Here is a 17517-nt window from a genome sequence, read left to right as displayed (position 1 = left end):
GGCTCTTCACCCCCTTCACAGTGTGATTCCTGAGGCTGACCCGGGAAGGGCTCTCATGCCCAGAGGAGCAGCTGTTGCATAGCCAGTGAGACACAGGAATGAGTAGCAGGGCATTTGTTTATTTTTGCAGAACCGATTATCAAACTCACGGCCTCTTGCATGCTAGGCAAGTGCTCTACCACAGATGTTTGTTTCCAGATGTTTTTTTTTTTCTTCTTTTTTTTTTTGCGGGGGGGGGGGGGTTCAAGGTAAGGTCTCTTGCTCCAGCCCAGGCTGACCTGGAATTCACTATGTAGTCTCGGGGTGACCTCAAACTCACGGCAATCCTAAAGGTAGGTTTGCTATGATTTTGAGGCTACCCTGAGACTACATAATGAATTTCAGCTCAGCCTGGGCTACATCGAAACCCTACTTTGAAAAAAAATAATATTAAGACTTCTGTTGTTACAGCTGAGCATGGTGGAGCACGCCTTTAATCCATGCACTTGGGAGGCAGAGGTAGGAGGATCACTGAATTCGAGGCCACCCTGAGACTACATGGTGAATTCCACGTCAGCCTGAGCTAGATTAAGACTTTACCTCAGAAAAACAAAACGAAACAGAAAAACCCTACCTTTGCCTTCCAAGTGCTGGGATTAAAGGCATGCACCACCATGCCGGGCCAGATCAATTTATTTATTTATTTGGGTGTTTTGAAGTAGAGTCCCTAGCCCAGGTTGACCTGGAATTCACTATGTAGTTGCAGGATGGGCTCACACAATTATCTTCCTAACTTCTGCCTCCCAAGTGCTGGGATTAAAGGCATGCACCACCACGCCTTGCCTTTCTTTGATTTTATTCATTCATTTATTTGCAAGAAGAGAGAGAAAGAGAGAAGGGAGATGAAGAGAATGGGCACACTAGGGCCTCTAGGCGCTCCCTACAAACTGCAGCTATATGCACCACTTGGTGCATCTGTCTTTACATGGGTTCTAGGGAATCAAACCTGGGTTACTAGGCTTTGCAGGCAAGTGCCTTAACTGCTGAGTCACCTCTCCAGCCATTTTATTTCCTTTAGTTTTTAAATTTTTTCATTTATTTACAAGAGAGAGGGAAAGAGGCAGATACTAGGCATGCCAAGACCTTCCAGCCAATGCAAATGAACGAATTCCAGATGCATGCACCACATTCAGGCACTGAAAATGAAGGCCAGACCCATGTACCACCTTGTGCATCTGGCTCTTCACATGTACTGGGGAATCGATCCTATGTTCTTTGGCTTTGCTGGCAAGTGCCTTAACCACTAAGCCATCTCTCCAGTCCTGCCCCCACCCCACATATGTTTTTAGATAGGGTCTATCCTAAGTTGCCCAGGCTGGCCTTCAACTCACAGTCCTCCTCCCTCAGCCTGGGTGCTGGGAGTACACGCTGGGTCACCAGGCCTGGCTATGATGAGCAGCTTGTAACAGAAAGCAAGGTTCAAGCACATCTCTGACCCACTTCTACACAGCTCAGAGAGAGGAAAAGAATCAGGTGGAGAGGCAGAAGCCAGAACACACTTTTTGCGGAAGGTGAGGTGCCCTGGGCAGTGACTGGAGCTGACTAAGGGAACTTTCTATTCTGTTGTGTTGTGTTGAGACAGGGTCACATGTAGCCCAGGCTGGCCTTAGCTTCTGGTCTTCCTACCTTCACCTCCTGCTGCTGGGATTACAAGCACACACCACTACATCTAGAATTGCTGGGATAGAACCCGGGGATCTGTGCATGCTAGCAGGCACTCTACCAACTGAGCCCCATCTCCAGCCCAGGGAGAACCTTCTAGAATGGTGCGAACAGCCTTATCTTGACCTTAGTGGAGGTTTAACTGGCAACTCACTAAGAGATTGTTAAAACTGCATTTTTTTTTCTGTTTTAATTTATTGGTTTGTGTGTGCATGTGTGCACATGTGCATGTGCGGTTTTTTGAGGTAGGGTCTCACTCTAGCCCAGGCTGACCTGGAATTCACTGTTAGTCTCAGGGAGGCCTCAAATTCATGACAATCCTCCTACCTTTGCCTTCCGAGTGCTGGGATTAAAGGCATGTACCACCACGCCCAGCTAAAATTGTGCATTTTAATGTACATAACCAATACTTTGAACCATTACTAGACTTGGGGGATCACAAATGTAATCCTAGCAATTATCAGGCAGAGAGGCAGGTGTACTGGTGCAAGTTGAGGCCAGACTCATAATGAATTTGGGGCTATCTTGGGCTAAATGGCAAGATCCAGACTAAGTCCCTACCCCACCACTGCTGAAGCTGGGTGTGGCGGTGCACACCTTTATGCCAACACTCAGGGGCAGCGGTAGGAGGATCACTGTGCGTTCTAGGCCACCCTGAAACTACATAAGTGAATTCCAGGTCAGCATGAGCTATAGCAAGACCCTACCTTGAAAAAACAAAAACAGAACTGTTGAAACAAGGAGACTCTGAGGCTCAGTAACCTGATGGCAGTCAGCCATACAGAGGACGACAGTCCAGTTCCATTCCGACCTCAAACAAAGGTCTAGAGCACTTGATCAACAAATGGGGCCCGTAACCAATATTACATGACACGTGGCCCTCATTTCTCCATGCCCTTCCAGTAAGGAGAATGAATGTCAAAGCGTGGCCTGGGATAGCAGTGCCATGCAACACTCACCAGGACCCAGGCCTGCGGCTGTCATCTGTGTGGCCATGAGCCGAGCCAGGTGTTTGATCTGGGCTTCAGTGCCCGCTGACTCCACGGGGGTGTAGATGGCTTGAAAGGAGGCGGGCATGGTCTCTGGCAGGTATACCATGCTGATGAGGACCTGCAGGATGTCCAGGGAGGGAGCCCTTAACCATTAGCGTGGTGGGTACTGGCCCTCACCTAGGCCAGCGCTGGGGAAGCAGAGGGACTGAAGCTGAGCTGGGCCTGCTCTCGTCATGCTCAGCCTTCCAGGGAGGGAGAGAAGCCCAAGTCCATGTGATATTACTGGCATTACAAGGCCTGCCCAACATCCACTCAAGAGTCCCCCTCCAAGAAGAGGGTGGGCATGTGAGGAGGGACTAGACCACTCAAAGGAGGACACTGGGATGAATGGCCTCTAGAAGGAGAGAGAGTAAGAGATGAGGCCCACCCAAAGGTGAGGGCCTCCCTGGCTGACATCACCAGGAGGTTGGTATGGAGCAGAGGCAGGGACAGGACCAGGTCCATCCTCCTGCATCAGGAGCTGATCAGTATGAAACACAGGTGGGAACAGGACAGGATGGAGGTGGCCACTGTGGAGCAGAGGCAGGGACAGGCCCACGTCTGTCCTTCTGCCATGAGACAGCCTCAGTCCTCACCAGATTGGCCACGTTGTCAGGTGTCAGCAGAGGCTGTAGAAACTCGGCTGTGATGTCTGTGTCTGACTGGCCAGAGATCTGAGCTGAGGCTTTTGACGTCCCCGATGGGCCAGGCTCCAGGTCCTTGTCTTCATCGTCTTCCCCTAAGTTGGGCTCTGAGATGGAGGGAACAGAGTCTGGCTTGAGAAGGGACAGAGCAACAGGCTCCTTACCAGTGAGGTGGGCAATGCTGCCACTGGCAGCCTCAGCAGCAAGAGCAGGACAGTGGACGAGGTCCTAGGCTCCAGCCTGCCTCTGCTGTCAAAGTGCCACAGACCCTGGGCACCAACCTGCCTCATTCAAGACCCCTTATCTCCTGATCTGGGAAATGGGAAGAACTCAAGCACCTCTAGCTGGTTCTACTAAGCTGGAAGAAAATATTATTTTCAGTGCTGCAGATGGAATTCAGGACCTATACATGCTAGACAAGTGCTCTACCACTGAACCACACTCCCAGTCTGAGAAGACAATATTCCAGCCATTGTTTGCCACCTGATCTCAATACCAAGATAACCTAGGTTTCGATTTTGTGTCATTCCTGCCAAGACGGTACAGTCTGAATCCAACCAGGGGCAAGGAAGTAAAACCCACATGGAGTGACATCCTACCAAACTACTGTCCTAGATTGTTCAAATGCTGTGTCAGGAAACACAATGGAAGGCTGGGGAATCAAGGTGATGTGCGGCTCACACCTGCCATCAACAGCACACAGAAGCTTCCAATAGTATTTCTGCAACCTGTCTGCAAGTTCGAAATTACTTCAAAACAAGTTTATAAAGATAAAATAAATAAATAAAGCTGCTTCTAGATAAACTTGAAATGCACAAGAGCCAGAGTGTGGTGGCACACACATGGAACCCCAGCACTCAGGAGGAAGAGACAGGAGCCTCTCCCACAAGTTTGAAGCCAGTCAGTACACAGTAAGTGCCAGGTCAGTCAGGGATACACAGGAAGACTTTGCCTCAAGAAGGAAGAGAGGGAGGGAGGGAGGAAGGGAGGAGAAAAAGAAAACCAGCTGGGTGTAGTGGTGCACGCCTTTAATTCCAGCACTTGGAAGCAGAGGTAGGAGAATCACCATGAGTTCGAGGCCACCCTGAGACTACATAGTGAATTACAGGTCAGCTTGGGCTAGAGTGAGACCCTACCTCAGAAAAACCAAAAAAGAAAAAAAAAAAAAAGTACTCCTTAAACTGGGTGTGGTGGTGCACGCCTTTAATCCTAGCACTAGAGGAGGCAGAGGTAGGAGAATCGCTGTAAATTCCAGGCCACCCTGAGACTACATAGTGAATTCCAGGTTAGCCTGAGCTACAGCGAGACACTATCTTGAAAACAAAAAAAGCACTCCTTAAAGTGAAAGTAAATGAGAATAAATCAAGGTATGGAACATGCTGCTTACTTCATTTAATTACGGGAAAACATAGCTAAATTCCTACATCAGATCTTATAGCAAAATTAATTTATTTACTTTAAAATTTTTTTATTTATTTGCAAGCAGAGAGGAGAGAGACAGACAGAGAATGAGCTTGTTAGAGCCTCTAGCTACTGCAAATGAACTCCAGATGCATGCACCATTTTGTCCACCTGGCTTTATGTGGTTTCTAGGGAATCAAACACAGGTTATTAGGCTTTACAGAAAAGCATCTTCTTAACCACTGAGCCATCTCTGCAGCCCTATTTACTTTTTGTTTTGCTTTGTTTTTTCGAGGTAGAGTTTTACTCTAGCCCAGACTGACTTGGAGTTCACTCTGTAGCCCTACTCAACTAAATGTATTCTCTACCTCAGTAATATTATTTTTACCATGTCATACTGTATAACGTGCAATACAGAATAACTGACTTACGCATACAGTTTAACGTAAGCAAGAAGGTCAGGCAGGGTCAGCCCTCATGCCCCTGGGGTCAGACTCCAGCCTTGGCTCACCTAGCTTCATCTTCTTGAGCGTAGAGTCCGAGTCATCTCGGGGGCGCTTGCGTGAGTCCTTGCTGCTGGGCATGTTGCGGGCGATCTCGGTTTGAGGGGTACCCAGGTCCACCAGCAGGGTGGTGATCTGGGCCTGGAACTCCAGGGAGGCAGGGTGCTTGAGCACACTCAGCAGGTGCAGCTTGAGGTTCTTGCGCACACTGCTCACCTGAGACTTGGCCAGTGTCGGGGGCAGGTTGGCTGTGAGGAGAGAGGGGAGGGTGGCTGTGAGGAGAGGGGAGGGTGGCTGTGAAGAGAGGGGAGGTGAAGAGACAGGGTGAGGAGAAGAGGGTGGCGGCTATGAAGAGAGAGGTGAGGTAAGGTGAGGAGAGGGGAGGCTGTTTGTGAGGAGAGACATATTGTCAGGCAGGAGCCTTGCCAGCTTCAGACTTGGGCATGGCTCTGGCTGGGATGTCCTGAGAAAGTTTCTGGGCCCTCAGAAGGACTAGGTGGCTCTTCCCCTTTCAAAATAAGGCTTAGGTCCGGTGTGGTGGTACACGCTTTTCATCCCAGCACTTAGAAGGCAGAGGTAGAAGGATCGACATCGACATGAATTGAAGGCCACCCTGAGACTACAGTGAATTCCAGGTCAGCCTGGACTAGAGTGACACCCTACCTTGAAGAAAAAAACAAAAAAAGAGGCTTAAAACCTGACAGGCCTTCATTCAGGGCCCTCTATCTCTGGTCTGGATTTCAAGCACTTAGCCTAGTCAGGCTGTAGCCACCACCCTCTCCTTCACACTGTCTACTGAACTGCCGCCACAGCTCAGCCTGGTCCCCACTGTCCCCCAAATGACTGGGCAGTGTGGACAGTCACCTTGGTGAACTGGCCACTTCTGCTCCACTGTGAAAGAGGCTGCCTCTAACTTTGTCTACTCAGAGTCCACTGTCCTTCTCCCAGACAGCACCACTCCCATTCCCCTATGGGCCAGCTACCTAGTCTCCATCCTCTAAGTGTGCAGGAGACTAGGGGCCAGGGAGAACTCCAAGTTCCCTTGGCTGCTGGGATTGGTTCAGAAGTAGGTTCATGACCTCTGCTCAACCAATCACAAGCAGTGAGAATCAACCCTGGGACTGTGGCTGGAATGATGTGGTAACACACATTCTGTTGCCCCTCTGGTTGCTAAGAGGATGGAATGGAAGCCAAGCTGTGGGCACCATTTTTGCTGCTCTCAGAAAAGAGAATGAAACAAGAGCCAAGACATGAAAAGAGACTGGTAGCTGGGTGTGGTGACACACTCTTTTAATCCCAGCACTCAGGAGGCAGGAGGAGGAGGATAGCCGTGAGAGGGCACCCTGAGACTACATAGTGAATTCCAGGTCAGCCTAGGCTAGAGCCAGGCCCTACCTCAAACAAACAAACAAAAGATCGACTCCTGACTGACTGACACTTGATCTCCCTCAACCCAGACTTTCCAGGGGTCACCCATGCACAGAAGTGGAAATATATCAAGAGTCTTCTTTTTGGAGGGCTCAAGGGAAAGGCTACAATACATGAAGGTCTCATAGGCTTGTCATGGCATTCACGTACATCTTAGTACTAAAGCCCTCTGAGGCAGGCTCTGTCACATGACAAAGGTTCCCATGTAATACAAGGTACCTCCCCCTTGTGCTCATGGTGGGCTTGAGTGATGACCAGCATGCAGTGGACAATGTGAAGCTCAGACTTCCAGTGGAGAGAGGAAGGCAGGGCTCCACCTACCGTGCAAGGTCTCGTAGGCCTGGATCACCTCTGACATGAACATGGGTCTCTGGCGGGCAATGTTGGCGAGGGAGCCCAACGCTGTGGTCAGGTTGATAGAGGAGATGGCAGGGTGCACCATGAACTTGAGCAGCTGCTCCAAGGCCGTCTTGCCCTCTTCCCACAGCACATCTAATGGGAAGAAGAGAGAGCAAGTCAAGCCAGTCAGTGGGACTCCTCTCTCTCACACATCTGGAGAGAACACTTTGGGGGGCTCAAAGGAAAAATCCGGCTGCATCTGTGAATGACTTAAAAAACACAGGGAAGTTAGCAATGAATGAGTCCTCGGAGACTATTGCTGACTACAAAAACCAAGTAACCCGGATATGGTAACACATGTCTTTAATCCTAGCACTTGGGAGGCAGAGGTAGGCAGATCACCATTAGTTCGAGGCCACCCTGAGACTACATAATGAATTCCAGGTCAGCCTGTGCTAGAGTGAGACCCTACAAAGAAAAAAAAATAATCAAGCTTCAATGATGTCCTAAGCAGGCTTGCACCAGCAAAAGACTAGACAAGCCAGTGTAGTGGCACATGCCTTCAATCCCAGCACTCAGGAGGCAGAGGTAGGAGGATTGCAGTGAGTTTGAGGCCACCCTGAGACTATACAATGAATTCCAAGTCAGCCTTGGCTATAGTGAGACCCTATCTCGAAAAACCAAGATGACTAGACAATTTAAAATGTCCAAACATGGGCTGGAGAGATGGCTTAGCGGTTAAGCGCTTGCTTGTGAAGCCTAAGGACCCTGGTTCCAGGCTCGGTTCCCCAGGTCCCACGTTAGCCAGATGCACAAGGGAGCGCACGCATCTGGAGTTCGTTTGCAGAGGCTGGAAGCCCTGGCGCGCCCATCCTCTCTCTCCCTCTATCTGTCTTTCTCTCTGTGTCTGTCGCTCTCAAATAAATAAATAAATAAAATTTTAAAAATAAAATAAAATGTCCCAACACAAGAGACTATCTGAACTGTGGATACCAAACTTGAATACAACTGGGAATGGTAGTTAAAGACTTTAATCTGCACACTTGGGAGCCTGACGTAGGAGGACTGCCTGAGTTCTATGATAGCCTGGGCTAGAGAGTGAGTTCCAGGTCATCTTGGGCTAGAGTGAGACCCTACCTCAAAAAAACTTTTAAAAAGGCTGACAAAATGTCTTAGTGGTTAAGGCATTTGCCTCAGAAACCCAAGGACCCCAGTTCAATTCCCCAGGACCCACATAAGAAAGATGCACAGAGGGGCGCACGCGCATGCCAGAGCCTTTAGCCACTGCAAATGAACTCCAGATGCATGTGCTACCTTGTGCATCTGGCTTATATGGGTCCCGAGGAATTGAACCTAGGACCTTAGGCTTTGAAGGCAAGTACTTTAACCACTGAACTATCTCTTTAGTCCTCTTTTTTTTTTTTTTTTTGAGGCAGGGCCTCACTCTTACCCCAAGCTGACCTGAAACTCATTCTGTAGCCCAGGTTGGTCCCTAGCTTGCTGAAATCCTACTTCAGCCTCCAGAGAGCTGGGGTTAAAGATGTGACCCACCTCACCCTGCTTTGTTTGGGGGGATTTTTCTGTTTTGTTTTTGTTTTCAAGTTAGGGTCTCACTCTAACCCAGGCTAACCTGGATGGCTGGAGGCCCTGGCGCACCAATTCTCTTTCTCTTTCAAATAAATAAATAGGTAAATAATAAAATATTTTTTAAAGTAAAAAAATTACACATACACAATCATTATATCTGTACAAGTCAATACCCTGGAGCACCACTGTTCTAAATGTAGTCCCCAAGAGCTACATTCAAGACTTGAATAGAGGCTGGAGAGATGGTTTAATGGTTAAATCTGTGAAGCCTAACCCAGGTTCAATTCCCCAGGACCCATGTAAGCCAGATGTACAGGGTGGCACATGCATCTGGAATTCATTTGCAGTGGCTTAGAGGCCCTGTTGTGCCCATTCTCTAAGTATCTGCCCCTGCCCCAAATAAATAAACAAAATACTTCTCAAAAAAACTTTTGGTGAATAAATCAGCTGAAGCTGAATAAATAAGAAAGTAAATGAAATGCAAGCTAGGGTGCTAGGATGATGGCTCAGTGGCTCGAGGCGCTCACTTATGAAATCTGATGGTCCAGGTTCAAGTCCCAAACCACTCACATAAAGCCAAATACAAAAGGTGGCACAAACATCTGATGTTTGTAGTGGCAAGAGACACACCGGTGCGTCCCACCACACATATAAATAAATAATTTCTTAACTTTTTTTATTGACAACTTCCATAATTATAGATAATAAACCATGGTGATTCCCTCCCTACCTTAAATATTTTTTTCTTTTTTGAGATAGGGTCTCACTGTAGTCCAGGCTGGGGAATTAACTAAGTAGTCTCAGGATGGCCCTGAATTCATGGTGATCCTCCCACCTCTGTGCTAGGATTAAAGATGTACACCACCACACCCAGAAAAAAAAATAAAATACATGCTAAAGGGTCATCTATGAGACCACCACTGTGGAAGGCTGTGTAGCATGCACTGCTTTGGGTCTGGCTTTACGTGGGTACTAAGGAATTAAACCCTGGCCAGCAGATTTTGCAAGCTAGAGCCTTTAATCTCTGGGTCATCATCCCAGGGACCCTTTTTTTTCCAGAAGGAGTCTTGATTCTCATGACCGCCTTCCTGGTGTTGGGATTATAGCTGAGTGCCACCAAGCTTGCTCTGAACAAGATTCTATATGGGAGTCACTAAACTCAGATTGTTTAGTCAAAAGGTTAACTTGATCATGGTACTGCAGGCCTGATAACTGTAATCCCAGCATTTGGGAGGTGAAGGCAGGAGGATCAGGAGTCCAAGGTTATCCTCAGTTGCGCAGCAAGTTGGTAGTCAACCTGGGCTACATGAAAGAGTGTCTCAAAAAACACAATACAACTTTAAACAAAACATAACACCAAAAACCAACAAACGAAAAAGGGGCAAGGGGGAGGTAGAGAGGAGGAAGGAATGAAGGGGAAACTGAGATGGCTCTGTAGTTAACCTTGCCTGCCTGGGTTCAATCCGATTCCCTAGCCACCCACATAAAGCCAGCTGGGCATTCATTTGTAGTGGCAAGAGGCTCTGGTGCAAAAAAGTAAAAAAAAAAAAAAAAAAAGAGTATGGGGGCTGGAGAGATGGCTTAGCAGTTAAGATGCTTGCCTACAAAGCCTAAAGACCCAGGTTCAATTCCCCAGAACCCATGTAAGACAGATGCACATGGTGGCACATGCAACTGTAGTTCCTTTGCAGTGGCTGGAGGCCCTGGTGTGCTCATTCTCTCTCTAATAAATAAATAGGAAAAAAAAATTGAAAAAAAACCAGGCATGTAAGCTGGGCGTGTTGGCACATGCCTTTATTCCCAGTACTTGGGAGGCAGAGGTAGGAGGGTTGAAGTGAGCATGAGGCCACCCTGAGACAACATAGTGAATTCCAGGTCAGCCTGGGCTACAGTGAGACCTTACCTAGAAAAAAAAAAACACGCCAGATGTGATAGCACCATCTTTAAGCTCTCTAATACACATGTAAATTAATATAAAACAGTAGAGGGCCGGGCGTGGTGGCGCATGCCTTTAATCCCAGCACTCGGGAGGCAGAGGTAGGAGGATCACCGAGAGTTCAAGGCCACCCTGAGTGAGACTCCATGGCGAATTCCAGGTCAGCCTGAGCCAGAGTGAGACCCTACCTCGAAAAAGAAAAAAAAAAACAAAAAAAAAACCAGTAGAGGGCTGGGTATGAGGCTTGTGTAAGGCACAGGGTCAAGAAGCACTCACTGTAGTGGATGTAGGGGTGGTCGCGAGGGATGCGGTCTAGGCTGATGTCGTGCTCCTGGCGTCGGGGTATCTCTGAATCAGCCATGCGAGGTGACAGTGTGACAATGAGGCCCTCCACAAACTTGATGGCATGTGTGCGGATGCCGTCATTGTCAGAGTCCAAAAGCAAGATGATGTCCCCAGCCATGGCCGAAACCATGTCCCAGCAGGCCTCCTGGAGATCGTTGATGACTCGAGACTTCACCATCCACTGCAGAGGGCCAAGGAGAGAGGGAAGAGATGCCAGAGAGGAAGTCAGCACATCAATCAGCAGCACCCTTCGCTGCTGTCCAGAGACCCAGACAGTGAGGAACACACCCCTTAGTCAAGTACTGCTCAGTGCTGCCTGAGGCTGGGACAGGACCCCCAGGTGGCGTACACAGGTCCACCCCTGCGGTGGATGGCAGAGATGAAACAATGAGCACCCTAAGAGGTGGTGGCAATTACACGGCTTCATTCGTTTCACTCCCACCAATGAGCACCCCACCATGTCACTGGGTATCATCATATTGTAGGCCCATGACCAATACTCATATGATGCAGAGGACTGGACATAAAGAGGTGCATGGGCTGCTCGCTTTGGTAGCACATATACTAGAATTGGAACAATGTAGATTAGCATGGCCCTTGTGCAAGGATGACACACAAATTCATGAAGTGTTCCATATTAAAAAAAAAAAAGAGGTGTATGGGGAATGCTTGTTGGATGCATAACGATAGACTGAGAAGACCACATTAAATACTGCTGTTGTATTCCCATGACCACCAGCACATTGCCCATGAAGAATATGGCCTTACCAGGCCTGATGGCACATGCCTTTAATCCCAGCACTCAGGAAGCAGAGGAAGGATTACTGTGAGTTCAAGGCCAACCTGTGACTACAGAGTAAGTTCCAGGTCAGCCAAGGCTACAGTGAGACCTACCTCAAAAAAAAGTTCAAGGCCTGCCTGAGAAACTTATTGTCTCAAAAAATATTGAACAGGGGCTACAGATATAGCTCAGTGGTAGAGCACCTGCCTAGCATGTGCATGGCCCTGGGTTCAATATGCAACAACAGCTTACGCGGACCACCACTCTGATGACAATCTCAGACGTAAGGGAGGGAGTCCTATGTGGGAGGGCTCTCACCTGCAGGGCCACCTTGTAGAGCTGGGTCATGGTGAGGATGGCCTTCTTCACCACGTTCACATTCTCATCTCTCAGGAGCATGTTGAGGTTGGCAATCAGCTTCAACAACAGCTCAATGTCTCGCTTGCTAGGAAATGGAAAAGGACCAGGTCAAGTTGGTCTTAGGGCAGGTGGTGGGAACCTGACATTCAGGGAGAACCCGGGGCCTGTGTTTCAAGGAACTAACTGAGATGGAGGTGACGACTCCGAGGCTGTAAGTCTTCGCTGCCAGGACATCCTAAGGCAATAACGGTACCTTGTTCCTCTCTTGCTTTGTCACTGACCCTCTATCCTGGCTAGTCCTGCAGCCCCAACTTGTGTGTCATACAGGTCCACGTCATCTACGTAGGTGGCAGAACCGACAATATGATGAAGCTGGGCTAGTAACTCATGTGACCAAGGATGGCCTTGAACTTCTGATCATCCTGCCCCCCTCCACAAGCACAAAATGAACTGACATATCCAGAAAGGCAGGGAACAGTATCTAGTTTTGCTTAATGCTGTATTCCTATGGCAGGACAAGAAGGCCTGGCACATTGTGGCATATGATATGTATTTGCTAAACACATGATTTTTCATGATTCAGAAAATTTTCCACAGTCAGATGTGATGGTTCATACTTGAAATACCAGTACTGTAGAAGCTGAGGCCAGAGGATCAATGAGTTTAAGGCCACCTGGTCCAAATAGTGAGCTCCAGGGCAGCCAGGGATACGTAGTAAAATCTTGTCTCAAAATAAACAGCAGGGGGCTGGAGAGATGGCTTAGCGGTTAAGCGCTTGCCTGTGAAGCCTAAGGACCCCGGTTCGAGGCTCGGTTCCCCAGGTCCCATGTTAGCCAGATGCACAAGGGGGCGCATGCGTCTGGAGTTCATTTGCAGAGGCTGGAAGCCCTGGCGCGCCCATTCTCTCTCTATCCCTCTGTCTTTCTCTCTGTGTCTGTCGCTCTCAAATAAATTAAAAAAAAAAAAAATTAAAAAAAAAATAAAAAAAAAAAAAACAGCAGGGCATTGTGGTGCACACCTTTAATCCCAGCACTCGAGAGGCAAAGATAGGAGGACTGCCGAGAGTTTAAGGCCACCCTGAGACTACATAGTGAGTTCCAGGTCAGACTGGACTAGAGTGAGACCCTACCTTAAAAAAACAAAAACAACAGCCGGGCGTGGTGGCGCATGCCTTTAATCCCAGCACTCGGGAGGCAGAGGTAGGAGGATCGCCATGAGTTCAAGGCCACCCTGAGACTACAGAGTTAATTCCAGGTCAGCCTGGACCAGAGTGAGACCCTACCTCGAAAAACCAAAAAAAAAAAAAAAAAAACAACAACAACAAAAACTGAGCTGGGCATGGTGGCACATGCCCTTAATCCCAGCACTCAGGAGGCAGAGGTAGGAGGATTGCTGAGAGTTCGAGGCCACCCTGAGACTATATAGTGAATTCCAGGTCAGCCCGGACTAAAGCAAGACCCTATCTTGAAAAACAAAAACAAAAACAAACAAACAAAAAAAAAACAGGCCAGGCATGTTGGTACACACCTTTAATTGCAGATCTCAGAGGCCAAGGTAAGAGACTAACAGTGAGTTTGAGGCTAGGCTAGGCTAGGCTACAAGTGAGTTCCAGGTTAGCCTGGGCTAGAGTAAGACCCTGCCTCAAAAAAAAAAAAAAAAGAAAAAGAAAAAGAAAAAGACCACTGGGCTGGGAAGATGGCACAGCAGTTAAAGTGCTTGCCTATAAAGCCTAGTGACTCAGGTTCGGTTCCTATGAAGCCAGGTGCATAATGTAGCACATGAATCTGAAGTTTGTAAAAGAAAAAAGAAATAAAAAGACAAAAATTACCACTTTTCCCAGCAGGGAAAGTGGCAATGTAGTCACTGGTGAACCTGACACAGGAGAAAATCTTAGTTCTGCCAAGTGGCCTCAGAACTCAACTCCCCCTCCAAACTTGTTTTCTCCACTAAATACATCAATTAACTAATCATCGTCGACCCAAGAAACACTCAAGGCTGAGGAGTGCCCAGCATGTTCCTAGCAAGCAGAAAGCCTCAGGAAAGGGCTGTGTTGTCTCCTCCCCACTACAAAACCTCCAATAACATGTAGTGAAGGACCAACTCAAGCACGCCACTCAGCACCTCCATATCCCTCTCCTTTGAGAAGGTAACTGTTCCCACCCACGGCGGCTGTGGAGATTACAGCAGACAATTAGGAAAGAGTTCATGGAAGGAAGAGCAGAGAACATCCCATGTGGTTACAGCCACGATCAAATCTGTCAACTTCCGTGTCACACATGTCATGGCCTGCTAGTAGGACCAAGCCTGTTCCAGGGTAGATGCTAGGGACACAGTGGCCAATGGGACAGATGAAGTTCTGTCCTGGTAAGGTGACATTCTGCAGGGAGAAGAGATGACTGAGGAGGGATGAATTAGTGGGGAGCACTACAAACAGTGCAGACCAAAGTACAGAGGTGCAGGTGCCCAAGGAGGGGACAGAACGACTTTCCTGGGAAGACTCCAGAGGAGTGAGTGGCCACGTGGGGTCATGGGTCCCTTAGAGGTACAGGAAGTGGACAGGCTGCAAAGGACTGTGGTGCTTTCTGAGGAGCAGAGGAAGGAGAGACATGGACAGGAGGGAGATGGGGCAGCTGAACAGTGTGGCTGCAGCCTGGATGCACAGATGGCCAGCAGGGCTCAGTAAGGTTCCATGTGCATTTCAGCAGATGGCTCCAGCTTGAAGCAGAGGAGTGCAGTCCAAGGAGCATGTGACTCCACTCAGGGGAAGAGAACTAGACTGTGAGGCCCACACCTGATATCCCAGCAACTGGGAAGCAGAAACAGAAGAGTTCAAGGTCACTCAGTAGTCCCACGCTGAACTCAAACTCACAGTGATCTTCCTACCTCTGCCTCCTGATTACTGGGATTAAAGGAGTGTGCCACCACGCCCAGTCAGGCTTCCAATCTTACTATTTATGTGCTGGGGAGAGTAAGTGAGGAGCACAGGGCAGGAGACCTGGAAAGTGCCAGCGTCACCTCGTACCATGCCTCCTCGATGAAGCCGATGACGAACTTGCGCACTTCAATGGACTTGTCGGCTTGGAATGCGATGATCTCCTGTCAGTGTCAGAGAGAAGGTGGTCAAGACACTCAGATCCGCCCCTCTCCTGTGCCCACCCCAGCCTGCTACTTGTCACTCACATCCAAGAAGTTATCCAGCAGGGTAGGGTCTTTGTTGATGATTAGCTCCTGCACCTAGAATGAGATTAGAGGAAAGAGGAGCAAACAGATAAAGCCAAGATACCTGCGTTGGAGATGGGTCAGCAGTGAAAGGCGCGTGCTTGTCAAGTCTGAAAGCCTGACAACCTGAGTGTGATCCGTGTAAAGCCAGATGCACAAAGTGGCCATGTCTGGGATTTGTTTGCAGTGCCCATTTTTTCTCTCTTTGTGTGTATGTGCTAACAAAAACCAAAAAAACAAAACACAAAAACAGCAACTGGGCGTAGTGGTGCAGACCTTTAATCCCAGCACTCAGAAGGCAGAAGTGGGAGGATCACTGTGAGTTCAAGGCCACCCTGAGAATTCCAGGTCAGCCTGGGCTAGAGCGAGACCCTACCTCGAAACGCACCCCCCAAAAAAAAACAGGGCTGGAGAGATGGTTTAGTGGTTAATGGTCTTGCCTGCAAAGACTAAGGACCCAATTTTGACTCCCCAGAACCCACATAAACAAGACACATGTGATGCATGTGCACAAGGTGGCACACATGCCTAGAATTTGATTGTAGTGGCTAGAGGCCCTGGTGCTCCAATTCTCTCCCTCTCTCATAAAATGAAATAAAATAAAACAAACAAAAGACCAGAACACAGAGCCAGGAAGGATGGCTCTTGCTTGTAATCCCAACGCACAGGAGGCCGAGGCAGGGATGTCAGGAGTACTAGACCACCCTGGGCTACAAACTATCTCATTAAAACACAAATGAAAGTAAAGCCAGAATCCATCAAGGCAGACAGGAATGGGGAAGAAATAGCATGCTGCAGGGCAGCGAAAACTGGCCAAGTCTCGGCTCTGCAACTGCTACTATGCTTGTGGGCAAGTGGTCTCTCCTCTGAGCCCCAGTAGTCTATGCCACAAAATGAGATCCCGACACATCAAGGTTCTCACAGGCCACTGGGAGAAATCAAGAGAATGGTAAAGGGTGCAGGTTTTGGTCTACAGCAAAGATATGCTGCTCAAAAGGGCTGAGGAAACCAGGGACTTGGGTCTAGTGGCACAACCTTGTAATACCAGCTACTTGAGAGGCCAAGGGAGAACATCAAGTTCAAGACCTGACTGTGCTAAAGAGGAAGTTCAAGATCAGTCTGGGCACACTGCTGAGCCACGGCCCCAGCCCCTCACTGTGGATCCTAGACAAGTTTTCTACCTCTGAGCCAAGGCCCCAGCCCTCACTGTGGATCTAAACAAGTGCTCTACCTCTAAGCCACGCCCCCAGCCCCTCACTGTGGATCTAGACAAGTGCTCTACCTCTGAGCCACGCCCCCAGCCCCTCACTGTGGACTCTAGACAAGTGCTCTACCTCTGAGCCATGCCCCCAGCCCCTCACTGTGGGTTCTAGACAAGTGCTCTACCTCTAAGCCATGCTCCCAGTCCCTCACTGTGGATCCTAGACAAGTGCTCTACCTCTGAGCCACGGCCCCAGCCCCCCCTCACTGTGGATTCTAGGCAAGTGCTCTACCTCTGAGCCACGCCCCCAGGCCCTCATAGTGGATTCCAGAACTCTGATCCATACCCCCAGCCCCTAACTGTGGATTCTAGACAAGTGTTCTACCTCTGATCCACACCCTCAGCCCCTCACTGTGGATTCTAGACAAGTGCTCTACCTCTGGGCCTCACCCCCGGCCCTGATCCAACAAGCTCTGAACAGCAGCTTCCTCCTCTTCTGAAAGGCGGTACAGAATCCCAGCACTCAGGAAGCAAAGGTAAGTGGGTTGCTGAGTTTGAGGCCTACTCTGATCCCTCATCCTGAAGCCAGGCCAGAAGCCCTGTCTGTTCTTCTCTAGTCAACCCCATCTACTCAGGCCCATCGCTGTCTGATGACGTGAATGCGTTCACCATGAACCTGTGCAGCGGGACCCCAAAATTCAAGCAGGATTTCACCTGCTGCCAGCATTGTGACCTTATGCTCACTCTGGAAGCCTGCAGGTCTGCTTTTCTGTGCAGGAACTAGAGCTTTTGTGGGGGGCAGTGAGTGAGCACGCTGTACAGCACTGAGATGGGAAAGACATGTGAGGGCACGTAAATACAGGTGTCCATGTCACCCTGCTCCCTTCACAGGTTCTGTCCCAGACTTATCCTCCCCAGCACCCAATGCCCACCCCTCACCTGTTTGAGTATCGTGATCTTTGAGTCGTTGGTGATCAGTGCTGCCTGGTTCAGCAGATCCACAACCTGGAAAAGGATCACAGTCAGGTAACAGAGCAGGTC

General features: G+C 49.0%; 1 protein-coding gene and 1 non-coding gene across 2 annotated transcripts in view; one reads left to right on the top strand and one right to left on the bottom strand.

Annotated features, from left to right (window-relative positions):
* The window catches only part of Sympk (symplekin scaffold protein), a 40532-nt gene that overhangs the window by 16287 nt on the left and 6728 nt on the right, over positions 1-17517 (bottom strand). The window contains exons 3-11 of the mRNA XM_045133544.1: positions 17416-17481; positions 15237-15290; positions 15079-15152; positions 12015-12141; positions 10847-11096; positions 7030-7200; positions 5289-5528; positions 3329-3483; positions 2661-2811 (exon numbers count right to left, since the gene is read on the bottom strand). Coding sequence (XP_044989479.1) covers positions 2661-2811; positions 3329-3483; positions 5289-5528; positions 7030-7200; positions 10847-11096; positions 12015-12141; positions 15079-15152; positions 15237-15290; positions 17416-17481 — 1288 coding nt within the window. The remainder of the gene's footprint in view (positions 1-2660; positions 2812-3328; positions 3484-5288; positions 5529-7029; positions 7201-10846; positions 11097-12014; positions 12142-15078; positions 15153-15236; positions 15291-17415; positions 17482-17517) is intronic.
* Positions 11456-11557, top strand: LOC123454914. The gene has a single exon (XR_006633564.1). It is a non-coding gene; the product is annotated as a U6 spliceosomal RNA (small nuclear RNA).

Source organism: Jaculus jaculus, chromosome 14 (assembly GCF_020740685.1).
Source record: "Jaculus jaculus isolate mJacJac1 chromosome 14, mJacJac1.mat.Y.cur, whole genome shotgun sequence".
In the NCBI taxonomy this organism is placed as follows: Eukaryota; Metazoa; Chordata; class Mammalia; order Rodentia; family Dipodidae; genus Jaculus; species Jaculus jaculus.
Note: the sequence above shows the minus strand (reverse complement) of the source record. Positions and strands in the feature narration are given on the sequence as shown.